General features: G+C 37.3%; 2 protein-coding genes across 3 annotated transcripts; both read right to left on the reverse strand.

The window, feature by feature from the left end:
- Positions 1 to 433: 433 nt before the first annotated feature.
- Positions 434 to 12755, reverse strand: LOC114533226 (ryncolin-4-like). 2 transcript variants are annotated; one of them, XM_028554726.1, is made up of 5 exons: positions 4893 to 4978; positions 4630 to 4719; positions 3087 to 3292; positions 1425 to 1802; positions 434 to 859 (listed from the first exon to the last, which is right to left on the reverse strand). In XM_028554726.1, the coding sequence occupies exons 2-5, from the start codon at positions 4689 to 4691 to the stop codon at positions 585 to 587; spliced, it is 921 nt and encodes a 306-aa protein (XP_028410527.1). In that variant the 5' UTR covers positions 4692 to 4719; positions 4893 to 4978; the 3' UTR covers positions 434 to 584. The 2 variants fall into 2 exon arrangements, with proteins under 2 accessions (XP_028410527.1, XP_028410528.1); XM_028554727.1 differs by lacking the exons at positions 4630 to 4719; positions 4893 to 4978 and adding an exon at positions 12670 to 12755.
- Positions 8117 to 26465, reverse strand: LOC114533227 (ryncolin-2-like). The gene is made up of 6 exons (XM_028554728.1): positions 26379 to 26465; positions 26053 to 26132; positions 24889 to 25037; positions 23001 to 23261; positions 8718 to 8834; positions 8117 to 8536 (listed from the first exon to the last, which is right to left on the reverse strand). The coding sequence occupies exons 2-6, from the start codon at positions 26109 to 26111 to the stop codon at positions 8262 to 8264; spliced, it is 861 nt and encodes a 286-aa protein (XP_028410529.1). The 5' UTR covers positions 26112 to 26132; positions 26379 to 26465; the 3' UTR covers positions 8117 to 8261.
- Between the last annotated feature and the right edge of the window lie 230 nt (positions 26466 to 26695).

Consider the following 26695-nt stretch of genomic DNA (forward strand, 5'->3'; position numbering starts at 1 on the left):
AACAAATTAGACTGATTTCTTATACAAGCATATAATATCTGAGATGGTTGCTGTAAAACGTTGCGTCATTACGACGTTGCAACATGGCATGCGCAACATTACAAAGGACAAGGTTTCTTTAGTTAAACTACTCGTCTGAAGTGTTCATTGTTTAGAGGGCCCTAACTTTGGGGCAAGCACGTTTAATGGTGTCCTGCGACAACCGCAACGACGCGGAAATTTAGAATTCTAGGGCTTCTAAAATTCTCAAAAATGGATGTTGCCAAACGCGGGAGATTTGAGCAAGATTGCAAGTTTCGGTTTTTATCTTGTAAATTTGCCTTCTTCACAATGATAACCCCCCCCCCCCTCAACGGTTGTCGCTAAAGATTGGGGGTCAGCTGCGCCCTTTGCTTTTCCTTGGCTACGCCCCTGTCATAGATGAGCATGAAAATGAAATATTGAGTAGATTTATTAAGAAAAAATTGACAATTACTTCACTAACAAAGGTTAACTAACTTCCCTAAATCATATTTTTGTGAGCCTTAAAGTGAGTTACATGTTCGTTTTCATTGTTGAATAATGCAAAGTGCGGGTAATGATAGTTATGCCCTCAGGCCAAATGCTCGTGGACGGATTTTCATTGCTGTTGATTTCAAGGAATAGTAATACCCTTTCCACGCACGCCAGTTGATACCATCAGCAAATGAACTGTGTGCACCATGATGATACAGACCATTAAGGTTGGAATTATGGCAAACCTGATACCACCAACCACCCTTGTATGCGATTGCACATTTTCCGGAGTATATGTCATTGTCGGAATCCTTTGTTGAGAACGCCATATCTTTCTGACGAGTTAGAGAATCTCCTGCATTGCCTAAATATGATATAGAAGAATGTAACTTGACGCTTCTTGACATCTGTTTTGCAGGCAATTATACCACACGTTTCGCAGCCAATTATAACACACGTTTTTCTTCTAAAGCTGGTATTCGAAAGCAGCCCTCCCCTCAACCTGGCATTAGTGTGGGGCATTTGGCCAAAACACAGCCAATTGGATAGTGACTTAGTCGATTTCGAGCGTTTTCAAAACATTTTTGTCCATTTTATTGTTTCTACGCCCTATCCACACGATGCAAGGAAAAATACGATCAATATATCGGTTAAATTAGCTTCAACTTCTATTGTAAATTGACGGTGTTTGAAACGGGTTTCGCATAAAAACCAATGTGAAAACTCTCGAGAACATTACCGTGCGCACATAAGCTTAGTGATGACTTGTAAAACGTGTGTTGCTGATTGACAAAAACAAACAAAGCGAAAGCAGAGATTTTAAAGCACATAAGATCCTAAAGTTATTTGTTTATTCTTTAAATTGGAATGTCAGTCGAATGAGTCGAACATGTCGGATAAATTAAGATTGAATAATTACAAATACTTACCAGAATATGTTCCAAGGCTAAGTTGATATTTCTGACGCTCGCTGGTCACAGCAAATAAACCATATTCTGCGTACCTTTTGCTCCCAGAAGTGTCTTCCAGGTCGATACGAAGCTTATTTCGAGAAGCCGTTGTCAGTCTGTGGATTTTGTCTAATCCAAGCCAGAACTCGCCCTTCAAATCACCAAAGCCATGCTTATAATCTTGCCATCCTCGGTAGAAATCAACACTGCCATCAAGACGACGTTGAAACACCGTCCATCCTCCACCAGATGTCGTCATATCACAGCGAACATTGAAACTGCCCTTGCCGTCTGGATCAATCTTGTAAACTCCATTCTGTCTAACTCCCTTCATGTACAAATCAGCGCAGTCTTTACCTACAGTGCGGCAATGAGATTTATCCATCACTATAGACCTTTAAAAAAGTCATATTCCTGTTTGGTCAACTTGGCGCAAACCTGAACTGAATACTTTACAATTATACCACGAGCTCGAGTCGTATATGCATGAGCTGATAACGGATGAGGTTTGTAGCACCGAGAGACGCAAGTTGCCTATAATCCACAGTCTCGTACCAAGGCGCGCCGCTTTAATAATAAAATATACAACGTTGCATTCAGGTATTGTATAGAGGTCAGCTGAAAAAAGAAAGCGCACAGGGGTGTTTGGGGTGGTTTTGTTTTCTCGCGCTTTACTGGAATCGAGTGTTGATGGGCTAGCCAAGTATTACGAACGTTTCTTTCGGCGAAGAATCATTTGAAGGTACTATTATTTAAATGTTTTCCGTCGGCGTGACTATATCGTAGAACCGAAACCACCCCAATAACCTCTGCGCGCTCGCGTTTTTTCAGCTGACGTCTACAATTATAGCCTGCTCGCAGACTGAATTAGGAGGCCGGAAATTAAACGGGAAAAATTCAGTCTGCTGAACTGCATAACACTTACACGGATTTAAGTAACTGAACGTGATTGGCTCAAACATATCAACGATAGATAGATCAAGCGTTTTGATTCGTTTAGTCGCTAAATATTTTGAATAAATTATTTTTGGAAATATACTATTTTTACACTGTTTGTTATGAAAACATAGCGTCGACGAAGCACAGTTACGATACAGATGTTCAGTGTTCACCGTTGGCAAACTGCCTTGCGGACTGTGCGCTCTACATTTAATATTAAGGTGTTGTATGCTGAGCAAACAGCTGGGGTTGAATGTGAAATTGGAGTTTGTATTTCCAACAGTTCTGGCAGCGCACTGACCAGTTCACGTGTACTGGCAACGGATTTCGTAGCCTTTGTGAATGTCTGGGATGCGCTGGGCAAATTTGGCGCTGTAATACATGGCTTTTTGCTGCTCGGTTCTTCTCAGTCTTCAAAGACTTGTCGGCTTTTAAGTAGTCCTTTTTCGTATGCCTCTTTAAGTTCGCTCATAATGAGGTTATCTTGAGCAAGAAGAGCGGATCGTTTCCTTACTCTTAGTTTATCGAGACACTGTCGACAAATGTAAAGTGATGTCTCTAAAAGTCTAAAACATCAAATGGCAACTTTGGTAGAGCCGACTAGCGTTAAATTTCGTCTTCCCGGTTAACAAATATAGGATACAATTTCGGATAAAATTGTGAGTTATTTCAAACCAAACGGTTGGGCTTCTTATTAGTTACCTTTTATTTGCATTGAATCATTGGTACAGACGATTGATTTAATCAGTGTTTCTTGTAACTGAAACAAGATCTCAGCTTTCATCTCAGACAACAATGCTTTTATTTCCACTAGATCTGGTTTTAGAGCACAATTTTCAGCCGTTGTATTTTTCCTTGCCAAGCAGATTTCTTCCTTCTCGTTAAGAACAACTTCGAAAGCAGTTGCGCTAAAATGTAATATAAACTCACTAGTTAATAATTAAGTCCAAACATTGCATTGCGCATGTGGAGACATTGAACGAACAAGAAGTTACGCAATAATTTTGTTAATAATTGTATTTATCGCATTTATTCAGTAAATATAATAACATAATATGTCATGGACAGCGGAGAAGGAAGGGCTGTTAGGCGCTATAGGACTATGTGGACTTTGTTTTTAACCTTTTAAAAGGTAAAGGATATGATCCTTAACAGTGTAAGTATAACTGGTTCACATTTCCCGTAAAACCTCGTTGCAAAGACTGCAACATTATATATTATTATACATCGTATAGCAGTCTATAATTATATTGCTGCATAATATTTCATATGTTTGTGTATTTTTGGTATTTTATGGTATTTTTTAATCCATTATTAGGGGACAAGAAGCGCCCTATACCCTAGTTAACTCTAATTATGATAACCCTGTAACACGTATGTATTTACGCATGTAAGACTTTACCCCATACGCGCATAATACGTGATGATTCATATTTCATTCTGACTTTCGAACTTGTTTGACCTTATAGTTACGTTTTTTAATCCCAACGTAAAAAAATGTGTTGCAAATGCTGACGGTTGTGAACAACCTTCAAATTTCAATCAACAAGGTTAACTAAAACTGACATTCAATCACGTTCGAGAAATGTTAAAAAATGCCAGCTATAATTACTAAATGAAAGAAAATTCGATTAACTTTTCCAAAGCGGGAGTTCTTGTCTGTCTCATGACGTAAATAAAGTTGTGAGCATTAACAAACATTCAAAATGTTGTCTAAATTCTCAACAATTTTGCACATCGCATCGTTTTTTTTTCGCCCCTCGCAATAACGTTATCATAATTACCATCAATTGATGACATTAATTCACTTCTAAGGGGGAACTATTTTGTTAACAACATAACATGGGCGCGTTTAACACTTCATTGTTGGGTATTGTTGTTGTTATTCATCGGTAGTACAAGGTAGTCCTAACTTAAGGTATAGTTTTCTTTGTATATATTTGTTTATAGATTACGCAAATTACATCAAATTTGATATAGGCCTTTACTTGCTTTTTGCCTTTGGAATCTTATCGTAAATTCCAGTGAAATTAACTCGAAATGGTCAAACGTGGCTGCTACATGCATGCTTCATTAGGCTCGTGAGAGATTTATCAAGAATAGTTGGTGGTGTCTTCAGATCACATTTGCAAGTCTCTTTCCCCGTTCTAACCTAATTTCTTAATTGCAAATAAATATAATTGCAAAGTTCGTAACGAAGCTTAAGTTCTGTAAATAAAAAAATGGCTGTTGCACGCAACCTTACCTGTGCATTCCGCAGAGGAAGCAAAAACAAAGGAAGAACGAACGTGGTTTTAACATCATCATTCTTGTGATTACCCTTGAGTTTCTTTCCCTGCATTTGAAAGCAAAAAAAAAAACCGTCATACATATCTTACAGACTAAACACAATTTTCTCCTCCGTAAATATTCAAAATCATGGTTTTATCAGACTTTCGTAGTTCCCGTACGCATGGAAGAATTTCATTCTGGTACAGCATGTACTATTAGTATTGACTTTATGCTTACCTTTACTGATTTTTATGCTTAGATGTTATTAACCCAACAGTCTAAGATTAACTGAAGCTTATTGAAACCGCAGTCGTATTATAAACATAGCTAGTGACGCTTGCTCAAAACATAACGGAAATTGATTAAATAGATTAAATTTGCGTGGAACGCTAAAGCACAATTAAATTAGTCCAATTTCATCCCATTCTAGTATCAACATGAATCCTTGTTGACAAATTTAAAAAACATGCGTAAGTTTTTAAAATAGCTGGTTTTATTATTTATCTTATATTTCTCTAGGTAAAAGCCACTTTGTGATCGGTAAACGTTCCTAGAAAATTCAAATGTAACTCTCTTTTGCACCAATCTTATGTATTTGTGTATCCTAATTCGTATCCACCGCTACGAATCCCAACAAGAGTTTATTTCGGTATGGCTACTATCCAGTTACGCGTTTTTCATACGCACGTACACGCACGTAGAAGTCTAAATCCTTATGCATGATATATTTTAAAAAACTAAGTAAATAAATCGAAGGAACTTAGTTTCCTGCTTATTTTAGTATGCATTAGTTGACCTAGATGTTAAATAATGAAAATTTAAAAGCATTTAAAATTTTCCGTACGTGTACGTGCGTATAAAAAACGCGTAAGTGGAAAGCAGCCTAGCTTTTTCTTGGCATTTTCAATAATATATAATTACAGACACCCGAGGTCATTTTTAACAAAGAGTTTACGATTCAAGACGCGGCCAGCTCGAAGACCCGCTTGCGAAACAAAAAAGTTTTTTTTCCAGTTTTTATGGGCATTAATTCTGGTAATAAAGTCAACAAAAGGATTCGAACTTGCATGGGATGTACAATCAGGGTTGACGATATCATCTCAATTTGTGCCATTTTTCTTGCGACTTGCAATGCAATTCTTCTTTTGAGAGATGTAAATTTGGCTAAACTATCCAAATTCATGCAATTCATGGCCTTTCTTACACTTACATTTTGAAGCTTCCTCACTAATTTACATCTCTCGAAAGTAGAAACGCATTCGAAGTTGCAAGAAAAATTGTACCGTGCAACATGGCCATAGTCTTTCGACGCACCAACAGAGGCAGCATATTTGGCTTACAGCCCCCTATTTGGTTTCAAATAGGTCGCTTTTTTCGCGTCGATTGTAATTCAAACAAATGATGATGAGATAATAAACATCTATAATGATCAATTGCTTGAATTGCATTCGACGCGACCAAGATGCGACGTTTAACCTTAGCCTGAAGCAACTGGAAGACCAACGTGTTTTTAACCGTGCGCCCGCATACATAAATGTAACAAAACAAATAAGAGAGACAAAAACAAAATTTTCAGTTAGGAATATGACATCGCATCCTCGGATTTCGAATGATACTATTGCTACCTCAGCAAATAACTATCACAGGTGCTGCATGTATATGGAGTCAAAACTAATGCAGATTTTAAACTACACAAAACCAGACCTGCATGTTTTTGCGTCAAAGCCCAAAGGGTGCGACAGCTGTGCCCATTAAGGATATTATGTGCCCATTAAGCAAGGCACGATCGTCTCCTCGCGACTATGTGTTAGATTTCGTAAATGAACACATAAAATTATCAGGAATTAACTGATATTTGTGACCGATGTTTTGATCTCTAATTAAATAAGCATTCAGGTAACGAGATTCTTGCTAATGGCTTACTGTGGAGTAAAATATAGACTGAAAATAATACTAAAAGTTAACGGAGTTCTAACTATTATACAATTATAAGTAGATAATAATTATAGACAATTAAATTTAGGGGCTGTTCACATGAGCCCGGTATTGACACGAGTAAATAACAAGCACGATTCTCAGTAGGCGTGTAATCATACTCACTATAGCATGTGATTGTTCTGTTTCAAAAAGACTTATTTCAGTACTTCAAAATCCATTTTACGGCCCCTTAGAATCTTTTTATATACAACTTACCTCCTCGATCAACTTAATTAAACTCCTTATTATTGGAACGATTCGGGAATTAAGTTTAATGAGTAATATCACTTAAGGTGGCTCCCTACAGTTTCTGGTAATGTTTAAATGCACGTTTTAATATAAACAGGGATATTCAATATTGATATTCAGCATGACTAGAAGACTAAAATTCGTTTATTGCTCTTCGAGAATTTTTAGAACGGTTGAAAAAATTCACTATCCAGTGGATAGCGCTAACCGGCTTTCATACAACCGGCCCCATAGTGATACCCTTTCCACAAATATCAGTTTATACCACCAGCAAATGAGGTGTGTGCACCATTATGGTACAGACCATTGAGATCTATGGCATTGATGATCACACCAACCCCCCCCCCCCCAAATATAGGAGGACAGCATAGTGTGCGAGAATGCCATGCCACTTTGAAACCTATTCTTTCGCGTGTGTTTTAAAAAAGTTATCAATCGACCTTTCCCCCGGCTTAGCTTTCAAGCGCGCAATGCGTGACGGTAGTTAATTATTAAAAACTTTGAGTTGCGATATCGCTCTGATTAATAGCGATTGTGTTTGTAAAAAAACCTTGCTGATTCGTTTTGCTTCTTTGTTAAACTAAATCGCTCCGGAACATGGCGAAATTACAACTCAAATTGACCTTAATAATAAACTACCGTTACGTGTTGCGCGCTTGAAAGCTAAAAGGGGAAAGGTATGTTCATGATTAACGTAATACTATTATAATGCAATTAGTCCACCGTCCAGAGTGAATGGGGGAGACAAAGCCATTCAAAGACAAGAACAAATTAGACTGATTTCTTATACAAGTATATAATATCTGAGATGGTTGCTGTGAAACGTTGCGTCATTACGACGTTGCATGCATACGCAACATTACAAAGGACAAGGTTTCTTTAGTTAAACTACTCGTCTGAAGTGTTCATTGTTTAGAGGGCCCTAACTTTGGGGCAAGCACGTTTACTGGTGTCCTGCGACAACCGCACCGACGCGGAAATTTAGAATTCTAGGGCTTCTAAAATTCTCAAAAATGGATGTTGCCAAACGCGGGAGATTTGAGCAAGATTGCAAGTTTCGGTTTCTATTTTGTAAATTGGCCTTCTTCACAATGATAACCCCCCACCCCCTCAACAGTTTTTCTAGCCAGATTTCAACGTTTTGGGAAAATAATTTCGCTAAAGATTGGGGGTCAGCCGCGCCCTTTGCTTTTCCTTCGCTACGCCCCTTTCATAGATGAGCATGAAAATGAAATATTGAGAAGATTTATTAAGAAAAAATCGACAATTACTTCACTAACAAAGATTAACTAACTTCCCTAAATCATATTTTTGTGAGCCTTAAAGTGAGTTACATGTTCGTTTTCATTGTTGAATAATGCAGAGTGCGGGTAATGATAGTTACGCCCTCAGGCCAAATGCTCGCGGACGGATTTTCATCGCTGTTGATTTCAAGGAATAGTAATACCCTTTCCACGTACGCCAGTTGATACCATCAGCAAATGAACTGTGTGCACCATGATGATACAGACCATTGAGTTTGGATCTATGGCAGACATCATACCACCAAGCACCCACAAATTTGACAGCACAGTTAATGGCATGTCCGTCATTGTCGGAATCTTTTGTTGAAAACGACCTTCCTTTGTGAACAGAGAAAGAATCTCCAGCATTGCCTAAATAAAACAGAAAAGAAATGTAACATTCCGCGAATCTGGTAGCGTCGATTTTCTCCCGCCAATCATGACACGATGTTTCCAATTAAAACTCGTGACCCCGCCCAAGAACGGTTCTACCGGGTGTTCAATAACAGCACTTTGCTTAACATAGAACTAAATAATTAAGAATATACAGTACCAGAATAAGTCCCAAGACTAAGCTGATATTTCTGACGCTCGCTGGTCACAGCAAATAAACCATATTCTGCGTACTTTCTGTTCCCAGAAGTGTCTTCCATGTCGATACGAAGCTTATTTCCAGAAGCCGCTGTTAATCTGTGGATTTCGTCTAATCCAAGCCAGAATTCGCCCTTCAAATCACCAAAGCCATGCTTATAATCTTGCCATCCTCGGTAGAAATTAACACTGCCATCAAGACGACGTTGAAACACCGTCCATCCTCCACCAGATGTCGTCATATCACAGCGAACATTGAAACTGCCCTTTCCGTCTGGATCAATCTTGTAAACTCCATTCTGTCTAACTCCCTTCTCGTACAAATCAGCGCAGTCTTTACCTACAGTGCGGCAATGAGATTTATCCATCACTATAGACCTTTAAAAAAGTCATATTCCTGTTTGGTCAACTTGGCGCATAACCGCGCATTGGCCAGTCCACATTTGACCATTGACAGTTTTTACCCTAGCAGCAGAACCTGAACTGAATACTTAACAATTATACGACGAGCTCGAGTTACGCATAAGCTGATAGCCGATAAGGTTCGTAGCACCGCGAGACGTGAGTTGCCTATTATCCAAACCCAAGCGCTTTAATAGTAAAATATATAACGTTGCATTCAGGTATTGTTTAGAGGTCAGCTGAAAAAAAGCAAGCGCGCAGGGGTGGTTTTGTTTAGCGAGGAAGCGCCTGGCAGAAAATGATTGATTTCTGAAAAACGTTTGTATTTTGCTTTTTTTTTAATTATTGACAATTTTTTACTGGAATCGACTGTCGATAGGCTAGCCAAGTATTATGAACGTTTCCTTTGGCGGAGAATCATCTGAAGGTACTTTTATTTAAATCTTTTCCGTCGGAGTGACTATATCGTAGAGTACTCGAATAATTGCCTACCATATTTACATATTTACTATTGGGAAATGCGAGCGCATTTACAACATTTTAAGAGATTTCTGTTCGTGACATAGAATATATATATATATATATATATATATATATATATATATATATATATATATATATATATATATATATATATATATATATATATATATATGATATTTACCAAATTGGGAATAGGGAAGTATTTCCCAAGGTCTCAAAAACAGCCCGAGGCCGAAGGCGGAGGTACGTTTTTGAGACCGAGGGAAATATTTCCCTATACGGACCGACTAAACTGGTAAATTATAGATTTATTTTGAATTACGGCCCCCGTGCGTGCGTGCTTTTACATCTCGCGCAGTCCGTACGGCCTCATACGGACCGCTCGCGTAGCCAATCAGATTGCAGGAAACGCTAAAATATGAATTCGGACGGCAAGAAAAAAATAAAAACTCATATTCGTTTGTTTACAGGTTTTATAATCCGATGATGAATTCAACGCGATAATTATGGCAACAACTTGAATTTAAAAGTAAATTGATTCCATACGTGATACTTATCGAATATAATTTGTAACATGAATTGTTCAATATTAATCAACCTTTAACATTTTTAAAAACCGATTTATCTGTAAAAACTTAAATCTAATTCAAGTAATTATAGTATGTAATCATATTGTATTGTGTTATATTGTATAATTCATTTGATTGTTTACATGTTGAAATCATTATCTGCCGGGCGCTTCCTTTGCAAAAACCACCCCCAAAAAAGGCAAAAATCTCCGCGCGCTAGCGTTTTCCAGCTGATCTCTACAATTAATAAATAATGCGACATTATTTTTTTTACTATTAAAGCGCGTGGGTACGACGAGGTTGTAGCTACAATTTATATACGACGAGAGGATCATTAGTGGCTGTTTACATGAGCCTGGTTACCCGTGATTCAACGAAGCAAGAGATGATTTTGAGGTATTAAAATGAGCAGATAACATGATCCTGGCAGTTGTATAATTGCCACAACAATAGCATGTGCTTGTTTGGTGTCATAAAGACTTATTTCAATACCTCAAAGTCCCCTCACGCTTCGTTGAATCTCAGGTAACCGGGCTCATGTACACAGCCCCTTAATCTCGAAAGCACTTACAATGGTGCATCCGCAGTTAATTTCTTTTCCTTATTCTATTAGTATTGGTCTATATTTACATTGAATCCATTATCCAATAACCGTTACAGCTAGCTTGGCTATTTATTTCATTTCAGTCAATCTTTCGCTGTATTTTTTTAGCTCATTATGACTCATATAGGGCCTATATGACTTCAATCTAGAGCATGTTATTGTCTAAAAGAACTTTTACTGTGTGACGACTACTATTACTCGTTTACTTTCATACACTACACAATAATTGTGTTAAAAAGCCTTCAAATCAAATCACCCAATTATTGTTTGAAGTTTTACATACCACTGTTAATGGTATCATTTCGGGGAAAATAACTGTAAGAAAGTGTACTAATCTGTTATCTAGTTTAAGAAGCTGAGAAAAACCCCCATCAACTTGGACAAAGAGCTCCTTCGTAGTCCAAAATTAGGTTCGTAGTCAAGTCATATATGAGGTTCGGTATAATATTAATACTAGTTGTTGCAATAGTTATTCGCCCAAAAATTACACCTCTGGATGAAATATCTGCGTTCATTGAATATCAATTAAAATTCTAATAATAAATCAATCCTAGACAAGTATAGGATACAATTCCAGATACAATTGTGAGTTATATCAAACGAAACGGTTGGGCTTCTTATTAGTTACCTTTCACTTGCAGTGAGTCATTGGTACAGACGATTGATTTAATCAGTGTTTCTTGTAACTGGAACAAGATCTCAGCTTTCATTTCAGACAACAATGCTTTTATTTCCACTAGATCTGGTTTTAGAGCACAATTTTCTGCCGTTGTATTTTTCTTTGCCAAGCGGATTTCTTCCTTCTCGTTAAGAACAACTTAAAAAGCAGTTGCGCTAAAATGTAATATAAACTCACAAGTTAATAATTCCAAACATTGCATGATGAATGCATGTGGAGGCATTGAGCGAACAAAAAGTTACGCAATAATTTGTTAATAATTGCATTTATCGCATTTATTTAGTCAATATAATAACATAATATGTCATGGACAGCGGAGAAGGAGGGGCTGTGGGGCTATAGGACTATGAACTAGTTAACTCTAATTATTATAACCTTGTACTCGTATGTAATTACGCACGTAGGACTTTACCCCATACGCGACTTGCAAACTTGGCTGACCTTCCGTTTTTTAAACCCAACGTAAAAAAAATATGTTGCAAATGCTGACAGTAGTGAACGACCTTCAAATTTCAACACGGTTAACTAAAACTGACATTCAAGCACGTTCTTTTCCCAAGCGGAAGTTCTTGTCTGTCTCATGACGTAAATGTGAGCATTAGCAAACATTCAAAATGTTGTGTAAATTTTCAGAGGATTTTGCACATCGCATCGTTTTTTTTCCGCCCCTCGCAGCAACGTTATCATAATTACCATAAATTGACATTAATTCACTTCTAAGGGGGAACTATTTTGTTAACAATATGACATGGGCGCGTTTAACACTTAAGGCGTAGTATAATTAATCAGCACAACATGTCATTGTTCGGTATTGTTGTTGTTATTCATCGGTAGTACAAGGTAGCTCTAACTTAAGGTATAGTTTTCTTTGTATATTTGCTTATAGATTACGCAAATTACATCAAAGTTGATATAGGCCCCTACTTGCTTTTAGCCTTTGGAATCGTATCGTAAATTCCAGTGAAATTAGCTCGAAATGGTCAAACGTGGCTGCTACATGAATGCTTCATTAGGCTCGTGAGAGATTTATCAAGAATAGTTGGTGGTGTCCTCAAATCGCATTTGCAAGTTCCTTTCCCCGTTCTAACCCGATTTCTTGAATTCAAATAAATATATGTTTCCAAAGTTCGTAACGAAGTTATACAAAGTAAAAAATGGCTGTTGCACGCAACCTTACCTCTGCATTCCGCAGAAGAAGCAAAAACAAAGGAAGAACGAACGTGGTTTTAACATCATCATTCTTGTGATTACCCTTGAGTTTCTTTCCCTGCATTTGAAAGCAAAAAAAACCCGTCATACATATCTTACAGACTAAACATGATTTTCTCCTCCGTAAATATTCAAAATCATAGTTTTATCAGACATTCGTAGTTCCCGTACACATGCATGGAAGAATTTCATTCTGGTACAGAATGATTGATTAAATGGATTAAATTTGCGTGGCGCTAAAATAACGCTAAAGCACAATTAAATTAGTCCAATTTCATCCCATTTTAGTTTCAACATGAATCCTTGTTGACAAATTTAAAAAACATGCGTAAGTTTTTAAAATAGCTGGTTTTATTATTTATCTTATTCCTCTAGGTGAAAGCCACTTTGTGATTGGTTAACGTTCCGAGAAAATTCAAATGTAGCACTCGACTTTTGTAACCAATCTTTTGTATTTGTGTATCCTATTTCGTATCCACCGCTACGAATCTCTTCAAGGGTTTATTTCTGTATGGCTATATAAAGCCGTTTTCCACTTACGCGTTTTTTATACGCACGTACACGCACGTAAAAATCTAAATCCTTATGTATGATATCTTTGAAAAAAATAGGTAAATAAATCGAAAAAACTTAGTTTTCCGCATATTTTAGTATGCCTTGCAGACCTGAATGTTGGAAGCTTTTCAAATTTTCCGTGCGTGTACGTGCGTATATAAAAAAACGCGTAACCGGAAAGCAGCCCCCAAGGGCTGTTTTGATGATTGCGGAATCGCGTAAGTGGAAAACAGCCTTTAAGGCTGTTTTTCACTTACGCGTTTTTCATACGCACGTACACGAACGTCAAAGTCGAAATCCATATACATGTTACCTTTGAAAAAAATAAGTGAATAAATCGAAAGAAGTTAGTTTCTTGCTTATTTTAGTATGCATTAGTTGACCTAGATGTTAAATAATAAAAATTTAAAAGCATTTAAAATTTTCCGTACGTGTACGTGCGTATAAAAAACGCGTAAGTGGAAAGCAGCCTTAACCTTGAAATGAACATACGGCAAAAATTCCGCAATCATCAAAACGTTCTTTTTTAATAAATGTTTATGTGACGAGTTTTAATTGTTCGTTTTGTCAAAGTACAAATTTTGCTCGTCTTTATCAGTCAACAAAGAAACTTGTCACATAATGTGAGCACTTGTATGCGGTAGGCCAGCGGACTATAGTATTTTGCAATGGCGCGCTCTCGCGGCTCATGGTTGGCTGCAAACTAAATTAACAAAGTAAACTTGTTGGCAGGTTTACACGAGCAAATAAAACTCGTCAAAGAAAAACTTGCTGTACGTATATACTACACACGTATACGAGCAAACATATCTAGACGCTGGCTGAAACGGAAATTGATTATTAAATAGATTAAATTTGCGTGGAACGTCAAAGCACAATTAAAGAGTTCAATTTCACCTCATTTTTGTATCAACATGAATGCTTGATGACAAATTTAAAAAACATGCCTAAGTTTTTAAAATAGCTGGTTTTATAATTATACTTACGCGTCAGTGACGGAGTTCAAAATTCCCCTCGGTTTTGTTTTGGTTTTTTTGGGGTTTTTATTATTTTTCGTCGTCGCAAGTGTGTTTTTGCGCGAAATATTCTAGTATTTGAAATGTGTGTGTGACCGTATTTATCTATTTGTCTCCCAAGAGTTGTGGTGCACAGCTTTGGCCAATTTTCCGATGCGAGATTAGATTTCGCTCGCATAATACGGCAATTCCTCCATGCAAGAGGAACAAATAAATCGTTCTTTGGATGCTGTTCGATCAAGTTTAGATTGAATTGGGGTAAGAATATATTTTATACATGTAGATTCTGGTCCTATTCTAATAACATCGCTTCTATTTCGCCGTTTAACAAGATGTGGTCGTGTGCGGGCGCGTTGACACGTCGCAGTTTGAATTAATATAACTATATTTATAAGCGCGAATTCCAAAGGCAAAGTGAAAGACAAAATGAACGTATCATGCCGTTTATTTACATTTTTGAACAATTGAACTTCTATACTTTTTAAAGTGCGATGTGCTTCAGAATTTTGCGATCGAGTAAAATTATGGTTGGCAAGGCATCTAAATGAGTATGAAGTATACTGTATTGTTTTGTTCAGAAGCTTTCTATTGAAGACTGGCAAGTGCAGGGCACGCCGGAGTTAATTTAACGCTAGAACAGGCGTCTTGTTTAGTCTCTTTGTGATCGGTTAACGTTTCGAGAAAATTCAAATGTAACACTCTTTTGTACCAATCTTTTGTATTTGTGTATCCTAATTCGTATCCACCGCTACGAATCTCTACAAGAGTTTATTTCGTTACGCGTTTTTCATACGCACGTAAAAGTCTAAATCCTTATGTATGATATATTTGAAAAAACCAAGTAAATAAATCGAAAAAACTTAGTTTTCCGCATATTTTAGTATGCACTTGTAGACCTGGATGTTAGAAGCATTTCACATTTTCCGTGCGTGTATACGTGCGTATAAAAAACGTGTAACCGGAAAGCAGCCCTAACCTTGGAATGAACATACGGCAAAAATTTCGCAATCATCAAAACTGTTTTATTAATTTTTATGTGACGAGTTTCAATTGTTTGTCTGTACTCTTAACTGTCAAAGATTTTTTCCGTATGACAAGTACACTTGATCAAAATTTGTGCAAAATTTGTACTTTCTCTGACAAGTATACTTGTTCATTTAAATAATTAATACAAATGATCAAAACAAGTGTACTTGTCATAGAAAAAATTGTCACAGTACAAATTTTGCTCGTCTGTATCAGTCAACAAAGAAACTTGTTACATAATGTGAGCACTTGTATGCGGTAGGCCAGCGGACTATAGTATCAGGGCGCTCTAAAACACGGGCGTGGAAACGGGTATATAAACGCGCAAACTACGTATGATGCATCAAAGGACTGGCACGAGGGCGCATTTCTTAAAAAATGTAAAGAAAGCAAATCCAAAATGTCGCGGGAAAATTTAAAGTAGTGAGAAATTTAAAATTAAACGAGACTTACCGTAAGTTGAAGTTTGATTGTAATTCTATGAGTACTTGGACACGGAAACTAAGGAGTAATGTGAGATATGCGCACGCAGATCGAGCAGTCAGTTTTTAACGCAACGAGAGATTACAACAGTACCTTCAAAGGGAGGGAACAAGCTCAATATACCCAAACACGAATTGTGTAATATGGGCGGGTGACTCCTTAGTTTCCGTGTCCAAGTACTCATAGAATTACAATCAAACTTCAACTTACGGTAAGTCTCGTTTAATTTTAAATTCTATTTCGTCCTTGGACTACGTCACTAAGGAGTCATGTGAGATGTTCAAAGTGTTGTAATCACGAGTGATAACAATTTACCACAGAACTCAAACAACGAAGTAACTTTATTCCAATTTTACTAGAATGCATAATTAACTTGTGAAAGCTTGTAATAACGATGAACCAAAGTCCTCTTCCAACCGTAATGGTTTGTTATAATATTTTTGAAAAGTTTGAGCGTTAGACCACCCAGCTGCTTCTAATATTGTATCAATAGAAATAGATGTGTTAGTTGCGGCTGACGACGATGCCGCTCTTGTACTGTGACCACAAAAATCATTTATTCCGGCCAGTTTTAGAACTGTTTTCAGCCATCTCGAGATGGTGTCTGTGCTCACTTCTTTATGTGGTTTTTGGAAGCTAATCAACAACTGTCGGGAGTTTCCTCTTAAACTCCGCGTTCTTTCGATATACTCTGTTAGAAGCTTGAATGGGCAAAGCGTGGGATCTGGCTGATATGGTTTAACCATTAGGGGCGCCAGGTGTTTTCCGGGTCTAGATGTTTTTAACAGTCTTTCAAAATGGAACACATATTTCCCGTCTGCGCACGACATACTGTCAAGTGACAAGGCTTTAAGAGTTTGACACCTCTGTGCCGAAGTAAGAGCAAGAATCATGACCAGTTTTAGCGTCAACGTTTTGAGGGTTAAATTTCTGGTTGGCTGAAGAGTTCGTAGGTAGTCTAATACTATTCCATGGCCAGAAAATTCGGACATAATTAACATTCTACTTCCGCATAAATTTGCATATGGTGTCAAAATAAAGCTTCGTGAGCTTATAGTAAACTGTAATGTGCACAGTACTAAACGCTATAAATACAGCTTTAGGTGGTCGATTATAATTTGCCTTAATTGCTCGTTGCAGAGAAAGTTAATCTTAATATTTTGAGACAGTATTTCAAAATGTTTTATCAGTATTCGTCCTGCATTTTCAAAACAAAGTTTTGGTCATTTATCACGTTGAATACCATATAAAACGAAAACCGTAATAGCGTACAAATAAAATAAAAATGCAGAGCCGACATAAACCTTTACCAGCAAAATATTAACTCAGGATCTTTAATATGACACGAATTACAAGAAACAACCAGGGCAAATTGCAAAGATGCAATGGTTTTCCTTAATTTTGCGAAATTTAAGAATGCGCAATGTAATTTTTAGTTCTGCAAACGAATAATATTTGAACAGATATGCAAATTTGCTACGGCAATCTGCATATTCCATGTCCGCAATTTCTGGCCATGGAACATCCCAAATATCATTGTGCCTTGGTAAGGATGGTCGACTTTCAAATACCCCTTTCAGGAAACGACAAACCATCGGGTGTGTTCCAAAGTTGGTGTTATTTGATAAAAGTATGATAGAGGACAGAGCACTACGTGCTGTATTTAATGCACTGTAACCAAGACCCTTTTTAAACAAGTCTGCGAGAAAATTTATCCCTTCTTCAACAGTGGGTGCAAAGGGATTGATATTCTGTTCACTACAATATTGTTTCCATTTTCCCAAGTATCCTTCATATTGTTTTCGCGTACCTGTTCTCCATGCTGCTTCAAGGACTTCTTTAGCTGTTGTCGAAAGGCCTCTGTTTTCAAACTGTTCCCTGATAAGTGACACACAAGTAGGACTAGTTTCTCGTGAAGAGGGTGCTTCTCCAATGGGTTGCTTGGGAGGTGCAATGTTGATGTTGTGCTGGGAAGTATGATGGGTGACTGTATCAGCATTCGGATTGCCACTGGCCACCAAGATTGGGTTGGCCATTTGGGTATAACAACTAGGCCCTCGGATTCTTCCTTTTGGATCTTTTGTAGGACCTGGCTAATTAAACAGAATGGTGGAAAAGCATAAAAATCATATTCAACCCATGGGTGGTGAAAAGCGTTAACTGCTATTGCTTCAGGATCAGCAGTGTATGACATGTAGGGCTTAACTTGGTAATTTATACGCGATGCGAAAAGGTCAATGTTTGGCTTAAAATTAAGCTTTGCACAAGCATTGTGAAACATGTCTTTGTCTAAGCACCACTCCGTGGTACGCCTAGTTTGTCGAGACTCGTAGTCTGCGTCAACATTATCTTTACCAGGTATACGGGCAACTGTGATCCATACATCATTTGCAAAACACCAGTCCCATATAGTTTTGATAAGACTGTTCAGCGTTGGTGAGTGGCTTGTTCCCATTTTATTTAAGGTAATTTGAACAGTAGTATTATCTACTAATACTTTAACATGCTTTGTTGAGACCAGTTTTTTATGTGCTTTGAGGCTAAAAAATACTGCTAGCAACTCTAAATAATTGATATGATATTTGCTCTCTTTCAGAGTCCAAAGTCCTCCTGTTTTAAGATTTTCAATTGCACATCCCCAGCCAATTTTTGAGGCATCAGTGCACATAGTCACATTTGGTTCTGGTTTATAGATCAGATTGTTTGCTGTTTCTATATTATCTGCCCACCATTGCAGTTCAGATTTTGCATTGTTGGATAACTGCATTTGTGTGTCAAAATTATTGTGATTAAGTTTTAGGGCCTGAGCTTTTTCGCCCTCTGTAATTCTAAAATGAAGGGGTCCCTGCATAACCCCTGGAAAGGTAGAGATTAACAGACCAACAACCTGAGCAACCTCTCTTATAAGAGGCATATCCTGAGAAAGAAGGCAAATGACTGCCGACTTCAACTTCTTTGCCTTTCCTGGTGTTAGTGAGACAGTCATTGTTATAGAATTGAGAATGAACCCAAGATACACAATTATTTGCTTTGGCAAAAACACAGATTTATCAGGATGAGGCACAAAATTCAATTTGTCTAACACTGTTACTGTGTCAATGACATTGGATACACACTCTCTATTAGTGCTACCAATCAAGATGGAATCATCAATATATGGTGATGAAATATGTCCCTTGTTTCTTAAGAATGAGTATACTGGTTTTAATAACTTTGTAAACTTTCTAGGGGCAAGAGCTAGCCCATTGGGGAGGCAAGTAAATTTATACAATACCCCATTCCAGCAGAATTTTAAATATTTTTGGTGCTTGGCACTTACACGCACTGAATAGTAGGCGTCTTTTAGATCTACAGATGCCATATAGCACTGAGGCTTCATAAGCCTAATGGCATTCCAAATGGAATCCATTTTGAAATGCCGGTAAACTACATGTTTATTCAAACTTTTTAGATTTAAAATCATCCTGTATGACCCATCAGGTTTGGGTCTTACAAAGATTGGTGAGATGAATTCATGTTCTTCATGTGCAGAGTGAACAATGACGCCTTTGTTTAAAAGCTTTTTAATTTCCAGTTCAATAACAAGTTGCTCAGCTCTGGAAAATATGTTCGCTTTTGGTGCCTTAAGTTGATGAGGTAAGGAAGAAAATTCTATTTCTTCCCCCATGACTGTCTGTAAAACTTCCGAATCAGAAGTGAGTTTGCGCCACTCACAAAGTTTGTGACTTAATTGGCCAGCTTGAAAGTTATCTACTCGGTTAGTAAAATATTCCACCAATGATGGAAGGTCTGTCTGAAAATTACTAACCTGTAAATTTTTTAAAACTGTCGCCTCTCTTTCTTTCTCCATAGTCATTGGTTCTGTTGATGCTTGGGTGCTGGGTTCTTCTTGGTTTGAAAACTGGATCTTGGTGGGTGCTGTTTCCACTGCCGGCTGTGGGATAAAAAATGCCCCCTTGTTGCCTTACTTCCAGAGCTGGAGTTACATGGCCAGAAAATTCGGACATATTTAACATTCTACTTCCGCCTAAATTTGCATATGGTGTCAAAATAAAGCTTCGTGAGTTTATAGTAAACTGTAATGTGCACAGAACTAAACGCTAAAAATACACCTTTAGGTAGGTCAATTATAATTTGCCTTAATTGCTCGTTGCAGAGCAAGTTAATCTTAATATTTTTATACAGTATTTCAAAATGTTTTATCAGTATTCGTCCTGCATTTTCAAAACAAAGTTTTGGTCATTTATCACGTTGAATACCATATAAAACGAAAACCGTAATAGCGTAGAAATAAAATAAAAATGCAGAGCCGACATAAACCTTTGCCAGCAAAATATTACCTCAGGATCTTCAATATGACACGAGTTACAAGAAACAACCAGGGCAAATAGCAAAGATGCAATGATTTTCTTAAATTTTGCAAAATTTAAGAATGCGCAATATAATTTATAGTTCTGCAAACGAATAATATTTGAACAGATATGCAAATTTGCTACGGCAATCTGCATATTCCATGTCCGCAATTTCTGGCCATGGTAGCACCCCAGTGGCGGCCATATGGTTTGGGTTTATCAAACCGATGTGGCACTGTTACTTTACTAATTTTGTTGGAAGCTCGGATGTCATTGAGCTGTGTTTGGAGGTTATCTCCAAACAAATACGTTGTGATTGGCACATGTGAAGCACAGAGGCTACTATAATCTTTATGTAGATTTGGTTTGATAGCGTCGCGTCGACGCATAGAGAGGTCGCACATGGTGTGCCCTAATAATGCCAAAGCGTCGGTATTCATCGTAATAATCTGGGCAATATCAGGCGAATCATCATGACGCATTTGCAATAATTTATCAGTCGTCATTGAAAGTATCGAGCCGACTTTGGCTAGCAATTTTTGTGTGGTGGAAGCACGGAGGTCATTATGCTTAGTTTTATTATCAAGCTTGTCCCATATTTCTGCATTGACGCGAGGGACAACAATCTTTTCACAATTCCCTGGTCGAGGGTATTTATCCATTTTTTCCCTCTGTTTTGCGTCAATAAGCTTCGTGGACCATCTTTTGTTGACAATATCAGCAAGTTGCTGATTTATATTGCCTCCAACCTCCTCTTCTTGTTCCAAATCCTGAGAGATTTCTGTCAGGAGAGCGTCATGCTCGAGTCGAACATGTGTATCACTCATTACACCCTCATTTGCCGAGTCGGCATCGGGTTCATTGTTTCGAAGCAATCCCTCTGCATCACTAATGTTACCGTCCGTTTCTGTTATATTTTGGGAGGCTGAACGTCGCTTTTTCTTTGGTCCACCATTTGTATCAGAGGTTTCGCTCGGTTGTAGTCGCTTGATGGATTTTTCCATGTTGAGCATGGCTGTGGATATGGTCTCCAATGTTTTTCCCAATCCAGATAACACTTTTGGCATCGATTCTTCTTCCGACACCGCTGTTTCTTTCTCTTCTAGTAATGCCATTTCCAATTCGTCGCCAGAAGACATAATATCAGTAAATTTTCGTGAATTTATTTAAATTTCTCCGCTTCGTTTGCATAAAACAACCGCTCGCTCGAAAAACTACGCGGGCAACTGACTGCTCGATCTGCGTGCGCATATCTCACATGACTCCTTAGTGACGTAGTCCAAGGACGAAATAGAATTGCAAGATTTAAATGGTAAGTGATTATTTATTCCAAATAATGATAACAAATAAATATTATTGAGTTCAGCTGCTTGTAATATGACGGTATCTTTTACTGTTAAACGCAGTCCAACAACCGAAAAATTCACGAAAACTTTCGGTGATCAGAGAAAAAAATGAACAAAATATTGGCGAAACTTACGAGCGCATTTTTTGAAAACTATGTTTTCTGTCCGGTGAGGTCGTTTGAGGTTATTAAACACACACTAGGTTTTGGACAATGTTACGAGGTATACAAAATATATAAAATTGAAAGGGGCTTTTGGGGGCTTTTTGAATTATCAAAGCGAGAAGTCGATAAACTTTTTTTAGACCAGCGACCCGGAAAAATACTCATTACAACAGTTTGCACTAACATTGTATACTGACAACGTAACAGATTATTATTCACTAGAACACATGCATAAATAGATATAAAGCCTGAGTTTACCAAGCAAAAGATGCATAAATAGTAAGAAAGGTATACGGATACTGATAATATAATTTATCCTGTATTACCTGCAAAGAAACGGCGGCTATTCATATGTATAGAAATTAAATCTTTTGTTTACTATAATCACTCGACCGAATGTTCAGCTACGTCAAGTGCAATTAAACTCACGTAAAAATAAATTTTTGCCTTTGAATGTCAGAATTATAGCTAATAAGTAAAATGAAAGACTATAAAGTAGCCTAACCTGCTAACTTAGACACAAAATATGTCTTTTTCGAAAGAGCATACTCAAACAACTACAGTAGAGCTTGTTATTTGTCTAGTTGCCATCTCATGATTGCTAAAATATGAACCTCGTAGATTGTGAAATGTTGTTACGTGCAATATCCAGGGAAGAACGACTTCAATTTCTTGGAAAAAGTATTTTACTGAGGCCAATTGAAGTAGATTACTTTGATATAGCATAACCGAAAGTCGGTGAACAGTTTAAGCAGGATAGTATTTTGGAATTGCGCGCTCACGTTGTCCGCTGTATAATTACATCGCTGGCTGCAAACTAAATTGTCAAGTAAACTTGTTGGCACGTTCACATGAGCAAATAAACTCGTCAAAGAAAAACTTGTAATAGAAAATATTTTGTTATACACGCGTGCAATTGCCAATAAAAACTTGTCATATAAAAACTTATCATAGAAAACTTGCTCGTCTGTAAGAGGCTTAATATGAACGACCCAGAATAGTTAATACTGACGATTGGGTAATTGATTATTTTTATTTCGCTACGTAGCGATGTTGCATAAAAGTATATCAAATGTGGTTTATCTCATGGGGGAAACATCAACCTTATAATTATAATAAAACTGATATAAATGATCAATAATTCCAAGTCGCACTTTTTACGTACCAAATATTGTCGTTACAAAAATTTAATCATTGCATGCATCAAAGTTCAAAAAATTGTATTTTTGTCCATTTTGATTACAGAATATATGTAGTATTTAAAACACGAGTAGGAGTGTTTTATGCGGTATAAAACGCGAGGCGCAGCCGAGCGGTTTATAGCGCATAAAACACGAGCTACAAGTACGAAGCTTATTTCCAGAAGCCGTTGTTAATCTGTGGATTTTGTCAAGTCCGAGCCAGAATTCTCCGTTCAAATCACCAAAGCCGTGTTTATAATCTTTCCATCCTCGGTAGAAGTCAACACTGCCATCACGGCGACGTTGAAACACCGTCCATCCTCCACCAGATGTCGTCATATCACAGCGAACATTGAAACTGCCCTTGCCGTCTGGGTCAATCTTGTAAACTCCATTCTGTCTTATACCTTTGTTGTACAAATCAGCGCAGTTCTTACCTATAATAACGAGGTGTCAATCACCGCAGATGTTAAAAAACCTAAATAATCCGGGCGTATTTTGCAACAACATATTTCTGAACTATGCCAGAGTGATGACTATATTATAAAGGTCCCCAGTATGAACACGCATTACCGCATTGGTCGAGATTAATTAGCTGTTTTGAGTTTTACCTTCAGACAATTAAGAGCCTTAACTAAATTAGCTGTATACTCACCGAAAGGTCCCTCGTATTTATTTATTTATTTATTTATTATGCTTTGCCACTTGAATACAAGATACAATATTACAAACACGAACAGCACAAAATTAATACAAATGCATGAATATTCACAATAATCGAGGCAGGGTATTGCTACAGCTCACACTAATTACAGCAGCCCTTTCAAAACAAATAAAACAGACATCATACAATCTCCACACAATATATAGTTCACACTCAGGAAAATCTTCCTCGTGATAGGAGCAGAATAGAATAGTACTTCGAGAGTAAAATGACTGCTCACATCCCACAGGAAGATCCACCTGTGAGGAAACTTGTAACAATGCTGGACAAAACGAACACGAGGACACACATATGAATTAACAGCAGCATGAGTTAGAATTAGACAAATTACGGGACGCGTTACAAGACAAACAAACAGACTTCCAAGTTCTAGGATTTTCGGCGTCATATATATATTCAAGGCCGAATGGTAATAGTAATAAAGATCGTTTTTGAACCAACAAAGGCTTATGTTCTTCGTTGTCAGCCCTTTTGGAAGAACATTCCATACTCTTGCGCACCTAGAAAAGAATGACTTCTGGAATGTTACAGTCTTGCACTTTGGTGTGATGAACGTCAAACACGCGGGGTTGGCTGATCGTGTTGATTTCTCCCGGTTCTTAATTGATGGTAGAACACTATCTTTAACTTTTATCATCCCATTGATGCATTTAAAGTAGAACACCAGATCCAAAAATTCGTGCCAATAGCAGAGTGGAATAACGTCTAACATTTCGAGTCGCTTACTGTAGGTAATGTCGCAGATAAATGGTAGATCCAAAATATACTTGCTCGCGCGCCTCTGAATTCTCTCCGTCCGTTTAATCAGTTCCACAGTTTGTGGCGCCCAGACTTGAGATGCATAGCATAGCTTTGAAGTTAAATACAGAGTACGACGAACCAAGATAGATTTTATATCCAGTGTAGACCTCCTAACGTATCCGAGCATTCTCGTTGATTGAGCACATTGGTCTTCAACATGTTTGGACCAAGTCAAATTGGAAGAAGTCCATACTCCTAAATCACGCTCTTACACGCACGTATAATCTCAACTCAGTAGAGCATGTATATTAAATGTTCCTCTATATGACAATCATTATTATTGCATATAAAAAGTTGTTTTGAACAAAAAGCTTTTGAATAAAATTGCACCATGACAGTTTGGAGTTTTACATTATACGACTATGAATTATGGTATTATCTAGATCGTGGAAGTGTAATTTATTTATGATATAAATATAATATAAATATTTCTGAAATTGAAAGAACCCTTAAAAAATTAATCAGGGATTAACGTGTACCTACATTTTTCACATTTATAAGTATTTTAGATCTTGTTGAAAAATCGCGTGTTGTCTGACCTTTCAGTGTATTAGGATCAGTGATGCAGACGACTGATTTCCTCATTGTTTCCTTTAGTTCCAGTAAGATCTCAGATTTCATTTTCGACAACATTGTCTTTATTTCCATTACGTCCGATTTACGAGCCCAATTTTGAGTCGCAGTTGCGCTAAAATTAATGTAATTTCATTTTCAATAAAATTCAATGAAACTTCCATAGGCTACCATTCATGGCTACCATGAATTTCTCTAACGCGTCGAACTCAAAAACCTGCTACACTCGCCTGTATATTCAATATCCTTATGTATGTGGCGGTAAAGCAAAACATCGTCAAAATGAAACTCATCATCAGATCAAATCATCGTCCGAATCAAATCATCAAAAAAATTCAATTAGTTTAGGATTTGTAGTTCCTAATAATAATGTTGTTTCACGATCTCAGTAAGCAGCCTGGAGAATTATTCTTATTTTTAGGTGAAACTCGATAATCGATTATCGATTTGCAATCTCTCATCTAACGAATTAGTTGCTACGTAGACGTAGCCGTACTCTTATATAGTCGCTGCTAATGCTCCCTATTAAAGTTGCAAGTATATAACGTCCAAAGCGTTACAAAACTGTTTTCATTCATCTAAATTTTCAGACGATTTTGCACATCACGTCGTTTTCTTTCGTCCCTAGCGGGTTGGCAGTCACTTCGCGAGAGTAATTTTAATTGATTTTTTTTTAAATTTCTCAAGTCTCAAATGGGATGATTCATTAGACGCATGAAAGATTTATCAAGAAAAATTGCAGGTGTGCTCAGATTGCCTTTGCAATTTTCTTTCCCTGTTTTAATCCGATTTCTCAAATTCAGGTTTATATATCTTTATATAGCAGTTAAGCGGACAATCTCGGAGGTATTTAAGTGCGTTTTCTTTCGACGGTATATTTTCTAAAGAACGATCGATAATTATACTACATATACATCCTTTTTTGACGAACTATATATGGCTATTTATGCAGTCAGGGCCTATAGAAGCTTATATAATTGAGGGGAAAATATTGATGTATTCGGCTTATTACAATTGTACATAAAGAGCGCACGCCGTGCTGTGTGTCACATCTATTAATCTGTTTAATGTGTAATAAACGCGTGAAATGACCTAATATTATATAGCTGGCTTGTTGCAGGAGGTCTTACCTGTGCATTCCGTAGAGGAAGCAAAAACAGAGGAAGAACGAACGTGATTTTAACATCATCAAACCCTCGAGTTTCTTTTCCTGCATTTGAAAGCAAACAAACGTTGATCATATCTGACAGGTCTACTATGTATGATTTTCTCTTCCGTAAATATTCCTTGTCTAACTCAGAATCAACTAAGTCGTGGATAGAAAGTCATAGTTTTATCAGGCTTTCGTACAGCCAGTTCCCGTACACAGGGAAGAATTTTATCAGCCAGTTCCCGTACACAGGGAAGAATTTTATTCTGGTACTGGATGTACTATTAGTATTGACTTTATGCTTACCTTTACTGATTTGTTATCAAGTCAACAGTCTAAGATTAACTGAAGCTTTTGAAACCGCAGTAGTATTTACGTGCAAACATATCTAGTGACGATTGCTGAAACGGAAATTGATTAAATATATCAAATTTGCTTGGAACGTTAAAGCACAATTAAAGATTTAAAGGAGTCCAATTTCATCCCATTCTTGATGAATCCTTGATGACAAATTTAAAAAACATGCGTAACTATTTACCTTTTTGGCTCACAAAAGAAGCAAAATCAGCCGAGTCGCTTCGTTTGTTTAATTAAATCAATTGTTGTTGGACACTGAAACGCAT

The sequence above is a fragment of the Dendronephthya gigantea genome, unplaced genomic scaffold (assembly GCF_004324835.1).
Source record: "Dendronephthya gigantea isolate DGI-Jeju-01 unplaced genomic scaffold, DenGig_1.0 000088F, whole genome shotgun sequence".
In the NCBI taxonomy this organism is placed as follows: domain Eukaryota; kingdom Metazoa; phylum Cnidaria; class Anthozoa; order Malacalcyonacea; family Nephtheidae; genus Dendronephthya; species Dendronephthya gigantea.